Source organism: Acipenser ruthenus, chromosome 35, assembly GCF_902713425.1.
Source record: "Acipenser ruthenus chromosome 35, fAciRut3.2 maternal haplotype, whole genome shotgun sequence".
Classification (NCBI taxonomy): domain Eukaryota; kingdom Metazoa; phylum Chordata; class Actinopteri; order Acipenseriformes; family Acipenseridae; genus Acipenser; species Acipenser ruthenus.
Genome location: NC_081223.1, coordinates 10874004 through 10894958, shown reverse-complemented (window position 1 = coordinate 10894958; position 20955 = coordinate 10874004). Strand labels below are relative to the sequence as shown.

Here is a 20955-nt window from a genome sequence, read left to right as displayed (position 1 = left end):
ATTAAAACTGAATTGAACATCGCAATTTTAATTCTGAGACTCAATAAGAATCAAGACCATTGGAAGCAGCGGGTGCAGTTACAACACATTACTTTTTTTCAATGTGATCATTTCATTTCTTCCACTGGGTGGCACCAAAACCACAGTTATTCTTGTATATAGAGTCGGTGGGGGGTTGAGCCCAGTTGAAATAGCTCAGCATTTCCCACACAAACACAAAGCCAGGTAAAGGAAGATTTGGAAAAAAATGGTTACACCAACATATCGGTACAACCGAACCTTGAAACATGACATAAAAGCACAGCAAAGTGTAAGAAAGCACAGTGAAAGGTAAAGCATAGGGAAGCATTGTAAAGCACAGAGAGGTCTGGTAAAGCATAGGGAAGCATTGTAAAGCACAGAGAGGCATGGTAAAGCATAGGGAAGCATTGTAAAGCACAGAGAGGTCTGGTAAAGCATAGGGAAGCATTGTAAAGCACAGAGAGGCATGGTAAAGCATAGGGAAGCATTGTAAAGCACAGAGAGGTATGGTAAAGCATAGGGAAGCATTGTAAAGCACAGAGAGGTCTGGTAAAGCATAGGGAAGCATTGTAAAGCACAGAGAGGTCTGGTAAAGCATAGGGAAGCATTGTAAAGCACAGAGAGGTCTGGTAAAGCATAGGGAAGCATTGTAAAGCACAGAGAGGTCTGGTAAAGCACAGGGAAGCATTGTAAAGCACAGAGAGGTGTGGTAAAGCATAGGGAAGCATTGTAAAGCACAGAGAGGTGTGGTAAAGCACATTAAAAAACAAACATTATCTTCTCTGAGCCACACCCAAACCTGTTCCCATGGCTTCTGTGCTACTAGGGAGTTGAGGTTTTGCTTTCTGTGGTATAAACAGCTCCTTTAATATCCCTGTGTTTGCCCTTGAGATTTTAATGCTCTGGTTCAAAATTGGATTTTTATTCTGAGCCTGCACCCAATCCAAACCCAATGTGTTACTCTAGAGATTCTGAGACCGTGGCACTGCATTCTGTATTATACTGAGTGGCAATGGAAGCACAAGTATAGGGCAGCTACAATGGGCTGCCATTGGAAGAATGGAACCACAGGGTGCTGACTATACCCTTCCTGAATGATCTTCAATGGCAATGTAGACAGCCAGACAGTGGCACTACAATGGCAATGGTTCTGTATGGGGCAATGGAAGCACAGGTATAGGGCAGCTACAATGTGGTTGAATAGCTAGCTTCTTCAGGGTCACACGCTGGGATTATACTCTATGTGAATTGTGATTGTGTATCAAAATGTGCAAAAAAAAAAAAAATTAATTGAAGGAAGCTTGCCTTGGACATTGCTTTGTGCGCAAGAGTAAACCAAAAACTGCAGCAAAAAACTGGTGTAGCAGCCGCTGGCATGTTTGAGTTTGTGTGGTTTGGGCATTTTCACAGCGCCGCGCAGAAAACAAACGATAACGCCCTGCAAACAGCTGCTTCACTGTTGAGTGTGATTACCGAGCCGGGCCGGGGGACCCCACGTGACTCCAGCATTCAAACGAAGGGATCCCATTTCAGACAGCTTTTCCAACAGGCTGCAGCTTTGTCTCGTCTCTTTAATATTTCAATTCCTGCAGGTTGGAGCTTGGATTCAACCCAGCCGATTTGCACCTTCATTCAAATGGTCTTCCCACCTCCTCCCCCACACTGTAGATTCACGCTCCCTGTGCAGCAAGTATTAGGGTCCCCACATCCTGACACCACTGTAGAGTCACACTGCTAGCAGGATGTGGGGATCCTGATACCTGCTGCACAGGGAGAGTGAATCTACAGTGTGGGGGTGTCAGGATGTGGGGATCCTGATACCTGCTGCACAGGGAGAGTGAATCTACAGTGTGGGAGTGTCAGGATGTGGGGATCCTGATACCTGCTGCACAGGGAGAGTGAATCTACAGAGTGGGGGTGTCAGGATGTGGGGATCCTGATACCTGCTGCACAGGGAGAGTGAATCTACAGTGTGGGGGTGTCAGGATGTGGGGATCCTGATACCTGCTGCACAGGGAGAGTGAATCTACAGTGTGGGGGTGTCAGGATGTGGGGATCCTGATACCTGCTGCACAGGGAGAGTGAATCTACAGAGTGGGGGTGTCAGGATGTGGGGATCCTGATACCTGCTGCACAGGGAGAGTGAATCTACAGTGTGGGGGTGTCAGGATGTGGGGACCCTAATACCTGCTGCACAGGGAGAGTGAATCTACAGAGTGGGGGTGTCAGGATGTGGGGATCCTGATACCTGCTGCACAGGGAGAGTGAATTTACAGTGTGGGAGTGTCAGGATGTGGGGATCCTAATACCTGCTGCACAGGGAGAGTGAATCTACAGAGTGGGAGTGTCAGGATGTGGGGATCCTAATACCTGCTGCACAGGGAGAGTGAATTTACAGTGTGGGAGTGTCAGGATGTGGGGATCCTGATACCTGCTGCACAGGGAGAGTGAATCTACAGTGTGGGGGTGTCAGGATGTGGGGATCCTAATACCTGCTGCACAGGGAGAGTGAATCTACAGAGTGGGGGTGTCAGGATGTGGGGATCCTGATACCTGCTGCACAGGGAGAGTGAATTTACAGTGTGGGAGTGTCAGGATGTGGGGATCCTAATACCTGCTGCACAGGGAGAGTGAATCTACAGAGTGGGGGTGTCAGGATGTGGGGATCCTAATACCTGCTGCACAGGGAGAGTGAATCTACTGGGCAATGGGATCACATCCTCATAAATTCCCATCCAACGGGTCAATATTGGATCCAAAGTCTTTCCAGAACTGAAGTGTCCAGAAAAGGGAATATCGTGGACCAACCGCATGACCTCGGGCTGGAAAGACTTCAGAGCCAATGATTGGGTTTCAAGTTGTTTTGTACCCGAGGCTTGGGATACTCTATACCAGTGGTATTCAATTACACTCAGTGGAGGGCCAGATAAGGGCCAGATCTTGGGGGGCCACTTACAATGATATGAATTTTAATAATACAAATTTGCCAATATATGCGAATAATGATTATATGAATACAGTATTGAGAAAATAAAGTTTTAATACTGCTGCATACTGTACAGAGTCAGTCACACCCACACACACACACACACACCCACACACACCCACACACACACACACACACTCACGCACACGTTTGTTTAAGGGGGTGTTACCAGCATCCTCTTTCTGGATTACTTAACGCCCCAGCAGAACATTCTCTCCCTCACTCCTGTCCCAGGTACACAGTCTCTTTAGCTACACAGGTAAGACTCGATTCATTTTATCACCATTATCAGAATTACTTTGCCCTTTCCTTTGCTTTTGTTGGTTTCTATTTTTTTAATTCACTTTTTCCATCAAAAATGTTTAGCTAATGCACAGATATAGAGTAACAGGTTATGATTATGTACAACTTAAATGAAACGCATAATGTATGGATAGATATACATTTTTGTACCAGAAGCATGGGCATAGCTAGCATGGGATACATTTTTGTTATTCCACTTGAGTGGAAAAACATGAGTGGAAAAACATGAGTGGAAAAACATGAGTGGAAAAACATGCTTAAAGAGACTGGTTTCGAATGTGCAATTTAGCATGTATGTTTTTTCAGTTAAGCATTTAAATATTTAGGAACATTTGTTGGATAATAACTACAGAAAATGATCCATTTTGAATGTGACAACGCTATTGTTTCTGCTGTAATACGTGGTATGTTTTTCATTAAATATCTTGGACCATGAAATGCAATTAAATAAGTGAATAAAATGCAGCTCCAACCAAAGGCGATTGGTTCACCTCTGCAGTGCATGTTACCTTACATCACAAACACCTTTAATCTTCAATCGAATGTTCTTCCAACTCTCGCACCCGGCTCATCCAGTTTGGAGACAGCGTTATAATTTCTGTAAGCCCTATTTCATTTGCATGAAAACGATCGCATTTGCATTAAAACGACTGGATCACTCCGACTCGTTTCATCGCGTTCTAGTTTTATTCCTCTGAGAAAAAAAGTTTTCTCCATGAAAAACCCTTTTACAATGTGTGTCTCTGACTACAGAAGTGTTCAAAAGTTTGGCAACAGCAAATGGTTTCCAGCAAGACTAGGGGGCTGGGGATTGTGTTGCCCATGTTTCCTCACTCAGACCCCTTCCTTACTAAACTTTTTTGGGTAACACGTTGCTATAAGTATCTGTAATCGCTGTGTATTTACATAGTAGTTACTCAGTAAATATATGCACTCTTACACAATTACAATGTTATAATGCATAGTTACAATGTACGTAATGTGTATAACATAACACTAAACCCTAACTCTAACCCTAACCGTTTTCTGATACAATTCTATACTTACATATATCCTGCAAAAAAAGATTTCCACATTAAGTTGTAACTATGCATAATAACACTGTAACTAAGTGTAAGTACACATGTAATTACTAAGTAACTACCATGCAAATACACAGTGATCAAATACACCTAATGTAAAGTAAACTTTAACGCTGGTATAGCTGTCCAGCCATGGTGATGGGGGATGGATGTCACTGACAGGCTGGATAGCTCTATTCACACAGCCCCCCTCTCAGTGAGTTTGCTCCTGGCTTTTCTCAGCGTCAGTTCAACATGTCTCCCTGTTTCTGTAGGTCACAGTCCCACCATGGCCGCTCCGAGAAGCACCGCCCTAGAGGGGAGTCTCAAGACCATGATCGAGGTTTTTCACTTCTATGCCACGAAGCAGGGAGACCCCCACTCTTTGAACAAGGGGGAGTTCCATGCGCTGGTCTCCACAGAGCTGGCCAACGTGCTGGCGGTGAGAGACACTTACATCACACTTCTAGTTTAAAAAACTAAATGAACATAAATTAGATCTTTTATTTAACATCAGTATTTATGTATGCAGTGGCACAATGAAGGGGGGGGGCGGGGCTAAAAGGGCTGGATGTTTTTACTGCTGTATAGAACTAAAAACTTTTAGATGGGACACTTCATCCGTTGGGGCACTCATACACCCATGGGCTTATATAGTGGCGGGATCTTCTAATCTACCCCGATATAAGTCTGTGACCCTGTGATTGCACAGTAAGCATGTCTGTCTGTCTGTCTCTCTGCAGGACCAGTCGGACAGAGACAAGGTGAACACTCTCCTGTCCTCTCTGGACGCTGACAAGAATGGAGAGGTGGACTTCGAGGAGTACATGAGCATGCTGTCCTCGCTGGCCATCAAATGCAACCAGCTGCTGACCGGAGCCCCGGCTCACAGACAATGAGGAGACCAGCCGCCTTCCAGCAACAACTCAGAGGGGAGCGGGTTAAATTGTTTCCCCTATTATAATCATAGCAAAGTGTAACGAAGTACAGTGAAATCACTGTAAAGCTAGCATTGTAAGAGGTATGGTAAAGCGTATTAATAAGCATAGCAAACCAGGGTAAATTATAGTAAATTCATAGTATAGCCAAGGGAAAAGCATGAGGGAGAAACTGCAAAAATACTGTAGTAAACTTTGATTAGGGTCGTTATGGGCTTTTTAAAAAATACTTTTGGCATTGGTATGGATGGTGATGTATGAATAAAGATAAAGGAAATTTGTTGTTTGGAAATTCTGTATTATTCCTTATTCAGCAGCATGCAAACTGACAGCCTCTATACACCGCTGGGGAGCGAAACACTCAAGACATGTTTCCAGGGTGATCCTTAGCAAGGTCCGTCCTCGCCAAGGCGCTATCTAAACAGATGCAAGACTCACACAGTGCACACGCTACACCGCACGATCCCCGGAGCGCAGCGCCTGCTAGGTAATTACCCACAGCGACATGGTCGTTATCCTGCACTTAGATGTACTTCAGGAAAGACAGACCATCAAGTGTCTGCTGGTAATGTACGGTGGCTGAGAAGGGCAAAGAGGTAACAAATCTACAGAGACATAGGAGGACTGAAACAGAGAAAGGGGCGGGGTATCTGAGAAAGGGGTGTGGACAAAACGATACTAGCCAAACAATACCTGCCACCTCGCCAGCGCACGCACGGGCCCCAGCGGCTCACCAAACGATACCTGCCACCTTCCCAGAAAGGGGTGGGGACATTTTTTTTTTTTTTTTGGGGGGGGGGGGGGGGGGAGAAGGTGAAGCAAGGTTCTGGTGAATGGCAGCATAGTTAAGAGTCAGCTACACTTACAATATTAACAGTGCAGCAATCTCGGAAATGGATCCTGTAACAAATATGCCCTTCTTAACTAAACCAGCAATCTGTTTAATGCAATATGATATGGCCCCGATTTGCACACTCAATACAAAAGCAATACAAAACCTTTATTCACACATCACAGCTGGTATCGACAATGCAAAAACAGTGCACCCTTATCAACCTTTACCACAGTACACTCGCACAGGAATGTTCCCATGGTTATACAATACAGCACATAAATTCACCATTCACCAGTTCTTATTTTCCACGTGCCTCTGCTTGCACTGACACCGATTCCAGCTGGACTGTAACTCTGGCAAGCCTTAGCAAGAGGCTGGCTGTGTAGGCTGTTGACAGAGGATTTAACTCCCTCCCTCTTCACAAACAGCCAAGTCAATAAGCCTCTCCCGGATGTGCTCACATGTCAGTTGATCTGTTTTTCTTTGGTGAAAAACTCTAAAACGCCCGTAATCCGCTTTTACAGGAATTAGGATGACATCACTGCGGGAACAAACGGCGACATGACCATGGGGGTTCTAAACCCGCCCCCTCCTTTAAAGAGGTAACATTGAATGCATTAGAGAAAGACGTTTGTCATTGAATTTACATTAAAGACACAAAACGCTTGTGCTTGAATTTACATGGAAGACACGGTGAAGAAAGATCATTTGACATTGGCGTCTGTTCATCCTTCTGCATTGTGAGTAAACATTTCATTGCCATTTATTCTGCACACACTGTTCATGTACATCAACGTCATGAGCAAACTTTGTGAAAGGGGCTAGTTTAAACTTTTAACACACCCCTTTACATTCTGAGATCCCTTTTTTTGTACCTCTGAGGCAACCCTCATACATATAATATGCAAGTAATAGTTTCTCAACCTTTTGTTTAAAAAATAAAAATCTATTTAATACACAGAATCAGACAGGTCGACAGTGTGTTTTGAATTTTATTTCATATAAAGTACGATGTGGTTCTTACAACTCAGCTGCTGTGGTGCAATGAAAGACAGAAAGAAAGGCTCCAGTACAGCTCAGTACACAGTGATATACAGTGCATGGAACACAAGCAGTGCCACGAGTGAATCACCCCGCAGCGCCGGCACTCCGCGACACCGCCCCGACCTCTCTCCGTACCGCAGCGTGCTGGTTTGTAAGACCGGTTCAGAGGGGGGGGGGTCCTCCACGCTCACTTCTTCTTCTGATCCTTGAAGAACTCGTTGCACGCCATGGTGAGGGCGCCGATCAGGACCACGTACTCGTTGAAGTCTACTTGGCCGTCTTTGTTCTCATCCAGCATCTTCATGATTTTGTCGACCGCGGCCTTGTCCTTGGGATCCTGCATTTGGAATTTAAATAAAAATCAATAAAACAGAAGCGCTTCCTCCCTGTTATATGATCTACAGCTCTGGTCAACAGTTTTGCATCGCCCTGTAGAATGAATTAATGTGGCTTCATAAAGTCCAATGAAACCTGCTGAACGTTAACATATTGAATTACATACTGCTGTGTAGTTCCCCCATCTTGCCCCCCACTCTCCTATAAAAGGGACAAAACAGGAAAATATTTGGCATTACAAAATCTGACAATACAGTACGGCTCCCTTCTGGTAGACTTTTGCGATACCATTTTGTAGTTTATTGGATTACACCGCGATAAAACTACAAAACTCACCCCGAGGAAGTTGCCCAGCTCGTTCTTGATGAGGTCCGTCAGCTCCCCGTTGCTCAGGGTGTACTTGTCTCCCTCCTTGCCGGAGTACTTGTGGAAAACCTTGATCATTGCAGCCATGGCGCCCTCGAGTTCAGACATGGTGAGAAACTGAGTGGTGTGTGTGAGCCGGCCTGAGGGGAGGGGAGAGGAGAGGAGAGAGAATTCACAAAACACTCCACAATCTAACAAGGCAGTTTATCAATTACTATTCTTCATATCTCGATCTAGAGCAGGGCTTCCCAACCCTGGTCCTGGGGACCCCCTGCGTCTGCTGGTTCTTATTCCAACTGAGCTCTCAATTACTTAACGAGACCCTTAATTGAACTGATCATTTGCTTAATTTCGACCTTTTTAATTGTTCTCAGCTCTTAAAGTTGCAGAGTTCAAGTTACTTATAAAATGGTATCGCTAACTTGAAATCAGCAACTGTTTATAAGATGAACACAATGCAAATGGTCTAATTAAAGCAAGTTAGTTCAATTAAGGGTCAAGTTAAGAAATAAAAAGGGTTGGGAACCACTGATCTATAGGAAACCCATTTCATCAAACTGAAAACTCAAGGAGTCGACACTGTAGCGAATCAGGACTATTACAGGAGCACGCGGTCCAGGTGTCTTGTTGACGTCAACGTGACCATACAGGGCGTTGTCTGCTTGTGTAGTTTGCCGTGCTGGCCACCTGGGGGCGGTGTAATCCGCTGCACAACCACAGTACTGTACAAAAGCCAACAGACTGGAACTGTTCAAAGAGGATGAAACATTAAACTCTGATCAAAGAGTACTGCTACGCCCAGGAAGAACGGTGTAAACTCAATCAAGATGAGTCAGGTACTCTTGGAACCATTTTAGGAAGAAAAAAAATGCTTAGTTTCATTTCTCATTCATGATTTTTTTTTGTGATTTCCCAGCTTTAAACCTATGCTTTACCCACTGCTATGCATCTACATAGTTTACCAGGTTTTTATTTTATATCCTTTCCCACACCTCTGTGCTTCACAATGCTTCCCTATGCTTTACCAGACCTCTCTGTGCTTTACAATGCTTCCCTATGCTTTACCACACCTCTCTGTGCTTTACAATGCTTCCCTATGCTTTACCAGACCTCTCTGTGCTTTACAATGCTCCCCTATGCTTTACCAGACCTCTCTGTGCTTTACAATGCTTCCCTATGCTTTACCAGACCTCTCTGTGCTTTACAATGCTTCCCTATGCTTTACCACACCTCTCTGTGCTTTACAATGCTTCCCTATGCTTTACCAGACCTCTATGTGCTTTACAATGCTTCCCTATGCTTTACCAGACCTCTCTGTGATTTACAATGCTTCCCTATGCTTTACCACACCTCTGTGCTTTACAATGCTTCCCTATGCTTTACCAGACCTCTATGTGCTTTACAATGCTTCCCTATGCTTTACCACACCTCTCTGTGCTTTACAATGCTTCCCTATGCTTTACCAGACCTCTCTGTGCTTTACAATGCTTCCCTATGCTTTACCAGACCTCTCCGTGCTTTGCAATGCTATTACTATGGGAAAATGTACCTCATGGTTCTTAATCCAGGCGTCAAATTAACCAAGATTAGCCGTTACTGTGGAGCGTGGAAGACGAATGATAAAATCAAATCGCGCTTAAAACGATCGCAATACTTTAACAAAATGTATTCGAACTGAAACAAGCGGACACGAACACGCGGTAGAGCCAGGCTTAAACACGCTTCACATGCGCAGTAAGACGAATCGCGCTCACTTGAATGGTTTCAGGCTACGATGCCAAGCAATTAAACTGAAGAATTTCCACAGTGACTCAACGGGAAGCAATGCAGCGCTAGTCTTGAGAACGGACCGCTAGGAGAGAGAGTTTGTACAGCGGCTCTAATCGTGCAAATACATGAAACTACAAAAACCTTATATTGGACTCAAGCATGCTTCTTAATAAAGCCGCATTTTAATATATACACAGTCAGGTGAAGGTGTGATCGCCCTTTTAAGAGGGACCCGCAGCCCTGCTGTAATTACTTTAGAAATGAACACCTGGCCTGCGCACGCACTTGTTTGAGAGCGTTTTGCTGTATTTGTTAGAATTGAAATTATGCGCGTTAGATTTCACGAACACGGTTAAACAAATTATACACACTGGCTTTAAAAAAAACGTATTTATGAACTTGTGCGTGTATGAGTCACTTATTGCACTCGCGCTTTGTGAAATTCATTTTGCCTTTGCAGACGGTTAGTATTTAGGATTCATTTTCTTTCAGTTGCCTGCGTTTGAAATTGGCACAAGAACGAGGCAGTGTTCCAAACTCCGACGTTTTGTCTATAAAACTGGATTTACAACTGAATAAAATGTACGTTTTGTACTGGTCAAATTCGTTTTAAAATGCCACCCGCCACCCGCCACCCGCCACCCCCAACCCCCAACCCCCAACCCCCAACCCCCAACCCCCATAAAAAAATAAAAACAATCAAAAGAAATCGCAATTTGTCTTACCTGACCAGTAGAAACTAAAGATTGCTATAACGGAGACGAGGCTGTTGTGGGCTTAAATAACCTGGGCGCGCCACCGCCCCCAAAACGGAGAGTCCAATGAGAGAGGCCGGGCTACACCAGGGAACGCCCTTTTGGACCTCCCTCCCCTCCCTCTCTACGTCCTATCTCCGCTCCCCCTTTCCCTGTTCACCCCTCTCCACCTCTCCATTATTTTCTCCCTCTCTCTCTATCCCCCTCTCCAATTATCTCTCTGCTTCCTCTCCGATTCTTTTCCTTAATCTTTTTTTTCCAGAGGCTGGTTCATTATCTTCCCTGTGCTTTACTACACTGTGCTGTGCTTTTACCAGGAGGATACCACAGCAGTAAACTTTGAGAAGGGGGCTGGTTCATTATCTTCCCTGTGCTTTACTACACTGTGCTGTGCTTTTACCAGGGGGATACCACAGCAGTAAACTTTGAGAAGGGGGCTGGTTCATTATCTTCTCTGTGCTTTACTACACTGTGCTGTGCTTTTACCAGGGGGATACCACAGCAGTAAACTTTGAGAAGGGGGCTGGTTCATTATCTTCTCTGTGCTTTACTACACTGTGCTGTGCTTTTACCAGGGGGATACCACAGCAGTAAACTTTGAGAAGGGGGCTGGTTCATTATCTTCTCTGTGCTTTACTACACTGTGCTGTGCTTTTACCAGGGGGATACCACAGCAGTAAACTTTGAGAAGGGGGCTGGTTCATTATCTTCTCTGTGCTTTACTACACTGTGCTGTGCTTTTACCAGGGGGATACCACAGCAGTAAACTTTGAGAAGGGGGCTGGTTCATTATCTTCTCTGTGCTTTACTACACTGTGATGTGCTTTTACCAGGGGGATACCACAGCAGTAAACTCTGAGAAGGGGGCTGGTTCATTATCTTCTCTGTGCTTTACTACACTGTGCTGTGCTTTTACCAGGGGGATACCACAGCAGTAAACTTTGAGAAGGGGACTGGTTCATTATCTTCTCTGTGCTTTATTACTGTGCCAGGATGTTAAATAAATTATTCCTCTCTTACACAGGATTTCTGAAGAGAGTTTAAACCTTTAACACCCCCCTTTCTATTCAGAGGTCCAGTTTTTTAGCACCTCTGAGGCAACCCTCATACTTATATAATATATAAATAAAATAGTTTCTCAACTGTTTTTTTTTTTTTTTTTTTTTAAAAACAATCTTTAATACACAGAATCAGACAGGTCGACAGTGTGTTTTGAATTTTATTTCATATAAAAGTACGATGTGGTTCTTACAACTCAGCTGCTGTGGTACAATGAAAGACAGAAGGAAAGGCTCCAGTACAGCTCAGTACACAGTGATACACAGTGCATGGAACACAAGCAGTGCCGCGAGTGAATCACCCCGCAGCGCCGGCACTCCGAGACACCGCCCCGACCTCTCTCCGTACCGCAGCGCGCTGGTTTGTAAGACCGGTTTTGGGGGGTCTCCACGCTCACTTCTTCTTCTGATCCTTGAAGAAATCATTGCATGCCATGGTGAGACCGCCGATCAGGACCACGTACTCGTTGAAGTCCACTTGGCCGTCTTTGTTCTCATCCAGCATCTTCATGATTTTGTCGACCGCGCCCTTGTCCTTGGGATCCTGCATTTGGAATTTAAATAAAATTCAATAAAACAGAAGCGCTCCCTTCCTGTTATATGATCTACAGCTCTGGTCAACAGTTTTGCATCGCCCTGTAGAATGAATTAATGTGGCTTCATGAAGTCCAATGAAACCTGCTGAACGTTAACATATTGAATTACATACTGCTGTGTAGTTTCCCCATCTTGCCCCCCACTCCCCTATAAAAAAGGGACAAAACAGGAAAATATTTGGTATTACAAAATCTGACAATACAGTACGGCTCCCTTCTGGTAGACTTTTGCGATACCATTTTGTAGTTTATTGGATTACAGGACGTTAATGTATAAATGATGTTTTTGGTTTTTTTTTGGTTTGTGTCTCAATCCTAAGATTCTAGGCGATGCTAAATGTTTGCCCATTGCCGTAGACTAGTCCAATCTTGCTTGCATTCTTTATCTACATAGTAAAACTATTTGTTCGTTTTTATTAAAAAAAGGACCGATTTAACCAATGCTTTTATACAAAGCGAGTTAGGGACTAGACAATATGAAGGCTTGGTGGTTCAGTTGTGAAGGACTCTGTGTCAACCCCTAGCCTCGAAGTCACTTTGGATAAAAGCGTCTGCTAAATGACCAAGTAAAATATTTGTATGTGTATATATATATAATTTTTTTTTTTTTTTTTTTTTTTTTTTTAAAAACAGTACATTGTTATTCTCTGTCTGAACTGCGTGGAAGTGTTTTGTTAGCTCGTAAGGAATCTCCCCCTAGTGGCGGGGGTGTGAACTCTAGCGCCAGCATTGGAGTGGCTCAAAGCGCTCGGGAGAGAGACGGGTAGGGACTCACCCCGAGGAAGTTGCCCAGCTCGTTCTTGATGAGGTCCGTCAGCTCCCCGTTGCTCAGGGTGTACTTGTCTCCCTCCTTACCGGAGTACTTGTGGAAAACATTGATCATTGCAGCCATGGCGCCCTCGAGTTGAGACATGGTGAGAAACTGAGCGGTGTGTGTGAGCCGGCCTGAGGGGAGGGGGGAGGAGAGAGAATTCACAAAACACTCCACAATCTAACAAGACAGTTTATCAATTACTGTTCTTCATATCTCGATCTAGAGCAGGGCTTCCCAACCCTGGTCCTGGGGACCCCCTGCGTCTGCTGGTTCTTATTCCAAATGAGCTCTCAATTACTTAACAAGACCCTTAATTGAAGTGATCATTTGCTTAATTTCGACCTTTTTAATTGTTCTCAGCTCTTAAAGTTGCAGAGTTCAAGTTACTTATAAAATGTTATCGCTAACTTGAAATCAGCAACTGTTTATAAGCTGAACACAATGCAAATGGTCTAATTAAAGCAAGTTAGTTCAATTAAGGGTCAAGTTAAGAAATAAAAAGGGTTGGGAACCACTGATCTACAGGAAACCCATTTCATCAAACTGAAAACTCAAGGAGTCGACACCGTAGCGAATCAGGACTATTACAGGAGCACGCGGTCCAGGTGTCTTGTTGACGTCAACGTGACCATGCAGGGCGTTGTCTGCTTGTGTAGTTTGCCGTGCTGGCCACCTGGGGGCGGTGTAATCCGCTGCACAACCACAGTACTGTACAAAAGCCAACAGACTGGAACTGTTCAAAGAGGATGAAACATTAAACTCTGATTAAAGAGTAGCGCTACGCCCAGGAAGAACGGTTTAAACTCAATCAAGATGAGTCAGGTACTCTTGGAACCATTTTAGGAAGAAAAAAAAATGCTTAGTTTCATTTCTCATTCATGATTTTTTTTTTTGTGATTTTCCATCTTTAAACCCATGCTTTACCTATTGCTATGCATCTACATAGTTTACCAGGTTTTTATTTTATATCCTTTCCCACACCTCTGTGCTTCACAATGCTTCCCTATGCTTTACCATACCTCTCTGTGCTTTACAATGCTTCCCTCTGCTTTACCAGACCTCTCTGTGCTTTACAATGCTTCCCTATGCTTTACCACACCTCTCTGTGCTTTACAATGCTTCCCTATGCTTTACCATACCTCTCTGTGCTTTACAATGCTTCCCTATGCTTTACCACACCTCTCTGTGCTTTACAATGCTTCCCTATGCTTTACCAGACCTCTCTGTGCTTTACAATGCTTCCCTATGCTTTACCAGACCTCTCTGTGCTTTACAATGCTTCCCTATGCTTTACCAGACCTCTCTGTGCTTTACAATGCTTCCCTATGCTTTACCACACCTCTCTGTGCTTTACAATGCTTCCCTATGCTTTACCAGACCTCTCTGTGCTTTACAATGCTTCCCTATGCTTTACCAGACCTCTCTGTGCTTTACAATGCTTCCCTATGCTTTACCAGACCTCTCTGTGCTTTACAATGCTATTACTATGGGAAAATGTACCTCATGGTTCTTAATCCAGGCGTCAAATTAACCAAGATTAGCCGTTACTGTGGAGCGTGGAAGACGAATGATAAAATCAAATCGCGCTTAAAACGATCGCAATACTTTCACAAAATGTATTCGAACTGAAACAAGCGGACACGAACACGCGGTAGAGCCAGGCTTAAACACGCTTCACATGCGCAGTAAGACTAATCGCGCTCACTTGAATGGTTTCAGGCTACGATGCCAAGCAATTAAACTGAAGAATTTCCACAGTGACTCAACGGGAAGCAATGCAGCGCTAGTCTTGATAACCGACCGCTAGGAGACAGAGTTTGTACAGCGGCTCTAATCGTGCAAATACATGAAACTACAAAACAAAAACCTTATATTGGACTCAAGCATGCTTCTTAATAAAGCCGCATTTTAATATATACACAGAGTCAGGTGAAGGTGTGATCGCCCTTTTAAGAGGGGACCCGCAGCCCTGCTGTAATTACTTTAGAAATGAACACCTGGCCTGCGCACGCACTTGTTTGAGAGCGTTTTGCTGTATTTGTTAGAATTGAAATTATGCGCGTTAGATTTCACGAACACGGTTAAACAAATTATACACACTGGCTTTAAAAAAAATGTATTTATGAACTTGTGCGTGTATGAGTCACTTATTGCACTCGCACTTTGTGAAATTCATTTTGCCTTTCCAGACGGCTAGTATTTCGGATTCATTTTCTTTCAGTTGCCTGCGTTTGAAATTGGCACAAGAACGAGGCGGTGTTCCAAACTCCGACGTTTTGTCTATAAAAGTGGATTTATAACTGAATAACTATCGTGTTTTAACCTCTGAATAAAATGTACGTTTTGTACTGGTCAAATTCGTTTTAAAATGCCACCCTCAAACCCCAACCCCCATAAAAAAATAAAAACAATCAAATGAAATCGCAGTTTGTCTTACCTGAGCAGAAGAAACTAAAGATTGCTATAGCGGAGAAGGGGCTGTTGTGGGCTTAAATAACCTGGGCGCGCCCAATGAGAGAGGCCGGGCTACACCAGTGAACGCCCTTTTGGACCTCCCTGCCCTCCCTCTCTACTTCCTATCTCCGCTCCCCCTTTCCCTGTTCACCCCTCTCCACCTCTCCATTATTTTCTCCCTCTCTCTCTCTCTATCCCCCTCTCCAATTATCTCTCTGCTTCCTCTCCGATTCTTTTCCTTAATCTTTTTTTTCCAGAGGCTGGTTCATTATCTTCTCTGTGCTTTACTACACTGTGCTGTGCTTTTACCAGGGGGATACCACAGCAGTAAACTTTGAGAAGGGGGCTGGTTCATTATCTTTTCTGTGCTTCACTACACTGTGCTGTGCTTTTACCAGGGGGAAACCACAGCAGTAAACTTTGAGAAGGGGGCTGGTTCATTATCTTCTCTGTGCTTTATTACTGTGCCAGGATCTTGACTATGTTAAATAAATTATTCCTCTCTTACACAGGATTTCTGAAGAGAGTTTAAACCTTTAACACCCCCCTTTCTATTCAGAGGTCCCGTTTTTTAGCACCTCTGAGGCAACCCTCATACTTATATAATATATAAATAAAATAGTTTCTCAACTGTTTTTTTTTTTTTTTTTTTTTTTAAAAACAATCTTTAATACACAGAATCAGACAGGTCGACAGTGTGTTTTGAATTTTATTTCATATAAAAGTACGATGTGGTTCTTACAACTCAGCTGCTGTGGTACAATGAAAGACAGAAGGAAAGGCTCCAGTACAGCTCAGTACACAGTGATATACAGTGCATGGAACACAAGCAGTGCCGCGAGTGAATCACCCCGCAGCGCCGGCACTCCGAGACACCGCCCCGGCCTCTCTCCGTACCGCAGCGCACTGGTTTGTAAGACCGGTTCGGAGGGGGGGGGGGGGGTCTCCACGCTCACTTCTTCTGATCCTTGAAGAACTCGTTGCACGCCATGGTGAGGGCGCCGATCAGGACCACGTACTCGTTGAAGTCCACCTGCCCGTCTTTGTTGGCATCCAGCTGCTTCATAATTCCATCAACTGCGCCCTTGTCCTTGGGATCCTGCATTTATGGATTCGGAATAAAAACACACACACACATTATTATATATATATATATATATATATATATATATATATATAACACAGAAGCGCTTCCTTCCTGTTAAATGATCTACAGCTCTGGTCAACAGTTTTGCATCGCCCTGTAGAATGAATTAATGTGGCTTCATAAAGTCCAATGAAACCTGCTGAACGTTAACATATTGAATTACATACTGCTGTGTAGTTTACCCCATATGGGGGGGGGGGGGGGGGGGGGGAACGATGAAAAAATGACATTTCGAAATCGGACATGAAATACTGTACTACTATTATGGCTTCCTTCTGGTAGACTTTTGCGATATCATTTTGTAGTTTATTGGATTACATAATGTTAAATAAAAGATATAAAGTGTGATTATAACTAATTTTTTATTTATATATATATATATACACACACACACACACACACACACACACACACACACACAGTACATTGTTATTCTCTGTCAGAACTGCGTGGAAGTGTTTTGTTAGCTCGTAAGGAATCTCCCCCTAGTGGCGGAGGAGTGAACTCTAGCGCCAGCATGGGAGCAGCTCAAAGCGCTCGGGAGAGAGACGGGTAGGGACTCACCCCGAGGAAGTTGCCCAGCTCGTTCTTGATGAGGTCCTTCAGCTCCCCGTTGCTCAGGGTGTACTTGTCTCCTTCCTTGCCGGAGTACTTGTGGAAAACCTTGATCATTGCAGCCATGGCGCCCTCGAGTTGAGACATGGTGAGAAACTGAGCGGTGTGTGTGAGCTGGCCTGAGGGGAGGGGAGGGGAGGGGAGGAGGAGAGAGAATTCACAAAACACTCCAGAATCTAACAAGACAGTTTATCAATTACTATTCTTCATATCTCTATCTAGAGCAGAACTGATCATTTGCTTAATTATACTTTACTTATCAAGGTGCTGCTTAGTGTTTTATAAATATATAGTAGATGCTTAATAACTATGTTATAGAGCATTAATAAACCATTAGAGATGGTTTATAACCATGCAATAGCCATGAAGAATTATGTTTAAACACCCCAAAGTACAACAGGTGGCTAAAAACTGCCCCCTTTATAAAAATGTAATTCCACCTATGGCTATTGCATGGTTATAAACCATCTATGCTTTATTAACATGCTATAACAGTTAAGCATCTATTATATATTTATAACCAATTAATAAGCAGCACCTTTATATAAAAGTGTTACCAAAATGGGTTACAGCTACAGCAACTGTTTGAGCACATAGAAAATGGGCTAATCAAGCAAATTAGTTCAATTAAGGAGAAACAGCCGGGCAGACTGACGCTTGAAGTTCGAAAGTGGCACCGCGACTTGTAGATGAACATTTTAACTTTCTACCTCGCTATTTGTACCATGCTATCTGAAGGCAGAAGCCAAAACGTTACCTAGCCAACTGAAAGAGTATGTATGTTTTTAGTTTATCAATGACTGTTTTGAATGATCTGTACTCTAACCATGTACCTAATCTCTATACAGGAGAAGTAAACGTTAAAATGTACACATTGATTCGGTTTTAATATCAAAGCTCAGAACGTTTCAAAAGAATGAAAGGGATTTGAAAAATAAAAGGGAAAAAAACCAAAAAGGCATGAAAAACACCAATCGACACTGTAGCAATCATGACTAGTACAGGAGCAGGCGGTCCAGGTGTCTGGTTGATGTCATGGTGAGCAGCCAGGGCGTTGTCTGCTTGCGTAATTTCACGTGCAGGCCACCGGGGGGCGGTGTAATCCGCTGCACGCCCACAGTACTGTACCGAGGCCAACAGACGGTTGAACTGTTCCAAGTTAGGAAACAGAAAGCAGCACTACGCCCAGGAAGATGGACGGTTTAAAGATCAAGATTCATGTTTTGAGCAAAATTTAAAAAAAGGGGAAATCCAGATCTTTCTTGATTCAGGTGTTTGTTCTTTGCAACCATTTTAGAAAAGTAAAAAAAAGTAATGCATTTGTTTATATATTTTTTTGGTTTGTAATTTACCATCTTAAACTGTGCCTTGTCCATGGTATTTTTTTTTTATATAACTATGCTTTACCACACCTCTCTGTGCTTTACAATGCTTCCCTATGCTTTACCATACCTCTCTGTGCTTTACAATGCTTCCCTATGCTTTACCAGACCTCTCTGTGCTTTACAATGCTTCCATATGCTTTACCAGACCTCTCTGTGCTTTACAATGCTTCCCTATGCTTTACCATACCTCTCTGTGCTTTACAATGCTTCCCTATGCTTTACCACACCTCTCTGTGCTTTACAATCCTCCCCTATGCTTTACCAGACCTCTCTGTGCTTTACAATGCTTCCCCACACCTCTCTGTGCTTTACAATCCTCCCCTATGCTTTACCATACCTCTGTGCTTTACAATGCTTCCCTATGCTTTACCACACCTCTCTGTGCTTTGCAATGCTTCCCTATGCTTTACCAGACCTCTATGTGCTTTACAATGCTTCCCTATGCTTTACCAGACCTCTCTGTGCTTTACAATGCTTCCCTATGCTTTACCAGACCTCTCTGTGCTTTACAATGCTTCCCTATGCTTTACCAGACCTCTCTGTGCTTCACAATGCTTCTCTATACTTTACCATACCTCTCTGTGCTTTTACTAGGGCAGACTTACCACAGGATGGGTTTAATCCAAATCAATCTAACCAGTATTAACAGTTACTGCGCAGCGGGGAACACGAACGAAACTAAATCGCGCTTAGACCATTTCAATATTTTCACACACTTACTAGAACTGAACCAAGCAGACACGAACACGCGGTAGAGCTCAACTTAATTAAAACACGCAGTAAAACTAATCGGGCTCACTTTAATGGTTTCAGGCTACGTTGCCAAGCAATTAAACGGGATGATGTCCTGGTGACTCAACTGGAAGCAATGCAGCGCTAGTCTTGAGAACGGACCGCTAGGAGAGAGAGTTTGTACAGCGGCTCTAATCGTGCAAATGCACGAAGATACAACGTTTTATTAGACTTTAGCCAAGGCGTGTTTCTTAATAAAGCAGCTGTACTTTGTGCGCTGTCGGGGTAAAAGTGGCATCACCCTTTTTAAGTGGGGAGCCACACCCCGCTTTAATTAGTTTAGGAATAAACACCTGACCGGCCCGGACGATCAGGCAAGACTGGTTTGAGATAGTTTTTGCTTTGTTTTTAAAACAGACAGCATAGTGGCTTTTTTTATTAAGAATTTAAATAGTGCGCGTTAGATTTCACGAACACGGTACAAAAATATATAAACACTGGCTTTTTGTAACTAATAAATATATTTATAAACTTTTATGTATGACTAACTTACTGCGCACGCACTTCGACATTTTAGATCTGCAGGAGGCCGCTAGTGTTGTTCATTAGGACTTCTTTTCAGTTGCCTGCGTTTGAAATTGGCAGAAGATCGAGGCAGTGTACCAAACTCCTACGCGAGTCTAAAAAAGTGGATTTATAGCGCAGCTGTCGTATTGTAAGACTTCAATAAATGTAACTAAGTTTTGTACTGCTCAAATTAGTTTTAAAATGCATTGCAGTTCAATTGAGAATATATGTATATAAATATATAGTAAAAACCACACTCTGTTTATCATTAAACTCTGTTAAAGGAAATAACTGAAACATTTGTCAACTTTTTTTTACATATTTATTCCCCCCGCAATAACAAAAAAAAGACATCGCAATGCGTCTTACCTGAGCAGAAAAAAACTGAAGACTGGTAAGGAGTGAGTGGGAGATAGCGGAGAAGGGTCTGCCGGGGCTTAAATAACCTGGGGTAGCGCCAACGCCCCCAAAACTGAGAGTCCAATGAGAGAGGCTGGGTTACACCAGGGACACACCTCCCCCCCTACTTCCTTATATATCTTTATCTCCACTCCTCCCCCCCCCCCCCCCCCCCCCCCATTTCCCTGTCTATCCTTCTCTCCCCCTCCAATTATCTCTCCTTCCTCTCTGATCTCTCTCTCCCCCGTCCCTCATTCTGCATCATTTTTGATTACAGGTGTGTGTGTGTGTGTGTAAGAGAGAGTCTGTGTGTCATTGTTATTGAACAGTTCCACTTGCTGTGCACAGTTTTAAATCTAGGATAAACACTCCCAATGTGACGAGCACCGGGGGCCAAATGAATTAAACAATACGCCAAAAAGGGGGCTTTGCTCTACATCCGCGCACTTGACCAGAAAATCAAGTTCTAAGACAGATCGTGTTTGTCCATGCGCCCCCTTTCGGATAACCAGCGCTATTGCGTCATTATAAATACTTATTTTATTATGGTTCTCAAAACTGGGTCAAACCGCCCTGCTATTATTTTTCATGCATTTAAACCTTTTGTGTGCGTGCAAAAATAAAAACAACAAAAGCATTTTTTTATTAACAGTCTTTATTTAATCTACACATTCTGACAGTCGACAGTGTGTTTTGAATTTTATTTCATATAAAGGTACGATGTGGTTCTTACAACTCAGCTGCTGTGGTACAATGAAAGACAGAAAGAAAGG

General features: G+C 43.5%; 4 protein-coding genes across 5 annotated transcripts; 1 reads left to right on the top strand and 3 right to left on the bottom strand.

The window, feature by feature from the left end:
- Window positions 1-3157: 3157 nt before the first annotated feature.
- LOC117395446 (protein S100-A1-like) lies at window positions 3158-5601 on the top strand. The gene is made up of 3 exons (XM_033994350.3): window positions 3158-3266; window positions 4647-4813; window positions 5115-5601. Exons 2-3 carry the CDS (start codon window positions 4661-4663, stop codon window positions 5268-5270), a joined length of 309 nt encoding a protein of 102 aa, XP_033850241.3. The 5' UTR covers window positions 3158-3266; window positions 4647-4660; the 3' UTR covers window positions 5271-5601.
- A 1517-nt stretch (window positions 5602-7118) lies between these two features.
- Window positions 7119-10408, bottom strand: LOC117965057 (protein S100-Z-like). Its single transcript, XM_059007358.1, has 3 exons — window positions 10386-10408; window positions 7861-8030; window positions 7119-7525 (listed from the first exon to the last, which is right to left on the bottom strand). The coding sequence occupies exons 2-3, from the start codon at window positions 7996-7998 to the stop codon at window positions 7376-7378; spliced, it is 288 nt and encodes a 95-aa protein (XP_058863341.1). The 5' UTR covers window positions 7999-8030; window positions 10386-10408; the 3' UTR covers window positions 7119-7375.
- A 1208-nt stretch (window positions 10409-11616) lies between these two features.
- Window positions 11617-20254, bottom strand: LOC117395454 (protein S100-Z-like). 2 transcript variants are annotated; one of them, XM_059007360.1, is made up of 3 exons: window positions 20153-20254; window positions 12845-13014; window positions 11617-12017 (listed from the first exon to the last, which is right to left on the bottom strand). In XM_059007360.1, the coding sequence occupies exons 2-3, from the start codon at window positions 12980-12982 to the stop codon at window positions 11868-11870; spliced, it is 288 nt and encodes a 95-aa protein (XP_058863343.1). In that variant the 5' UTR covers window positions 12983-13014; window positions 20153-20254; the 3' UTR covers window positions 11617-11867. The 2 variants fall into 2 exon arrangements, with proteins under 2 accessions (XP_058863343.1, XP_058863342.1); XM_059007359.1 differs by lacking the exon at window positions 20153-20254 and adding an exon at window positions 15321-15408.
- Window positions 16029-20271, bottom strand: LOC131705122 (protein S100-Z-like). The gene is made up of 3 exons (XM_059007361.1): window positions 20153-20271; window positions 17049-17218; window positions 16029-16436 (listed from the first exon to the last, which is right to left on the bottom strand). The coding sequence occupies exons 2-3, from the start codon at window positions 17184-17186 to the stop codon at window positions 16290-16292; spliced, it is 285 nt and encodes a 94-aa protein (XP_058863344.1). The 5' UTR covers window positions 17187-17218; window positions 20153-20271; the 3' UTR covers window positions 16029-16289.
- Between the last annotated feature and the right edge of the window lie 684 nt (window positions 20272-20955).

Excerpts from the sequence above, each read along its gene's own strand:
- LOC117395446 (XM_033994350.3), top strand. The coding sequence starts at position 4,661 with ATGGCCGCTCCGAGAAGCACCGCCCTAGAGGGGAGTCTCAAGACCATG. Across the intron at positions 4,814-5,114 it reads AGCTGGCCAACGTGCTGGCG|GACCAGTCGGACAGAGACAA; the intron begins GTGAGAGACACT and ends GTCTCTCTGCAG.
- LOC131705122 (XM_059007361.1), bottom strand. The coding sequence starts at position 17,186 with ATGTCTCAACTCGAGGGCGCCATGGCTGCAATGATCAAGGTTTTCCAC. Across the intron at positions 16,437-17,048 it reads AGCTGGGCAACTTCCTCGGG|GATCCCAAGGACAAGGGCGC; the intron begins GTGAGTCCCTAC and ends CCATAAATGCAG.
- LOC117395454 (XM_059007360.1), bottom strand. The coding sequence starts at position 12,982 with ATGTCTCAACTCGAGGGCGCCATGGCTGCAATGATCAATGTTTTCCAC. Across the intron at positions 12,018-12,844 it reads AGCTGGGCAACTTCCTCGGG|GATCCCAAGGACAAGGGCGC; the intron begins GTGAGTCCCTAC and ends TTCCAAATGCAG.
- LOC117965057 (XM_059007358.1), bottom strand. The coding sequence starts at position 7,998 with ATGTCTGAACTCGAGGGCGCCATGGCTGCAATGATCAAGGTTTTCCAC. Across the intron at positions 7,526-7,860 it reads AGCTGGGCAACTTCCTCGGG|GATCCCAAGGACAAGGCCGC; the intron begins GTGAGTTTTGTA and ends TTCCAAATGCAG.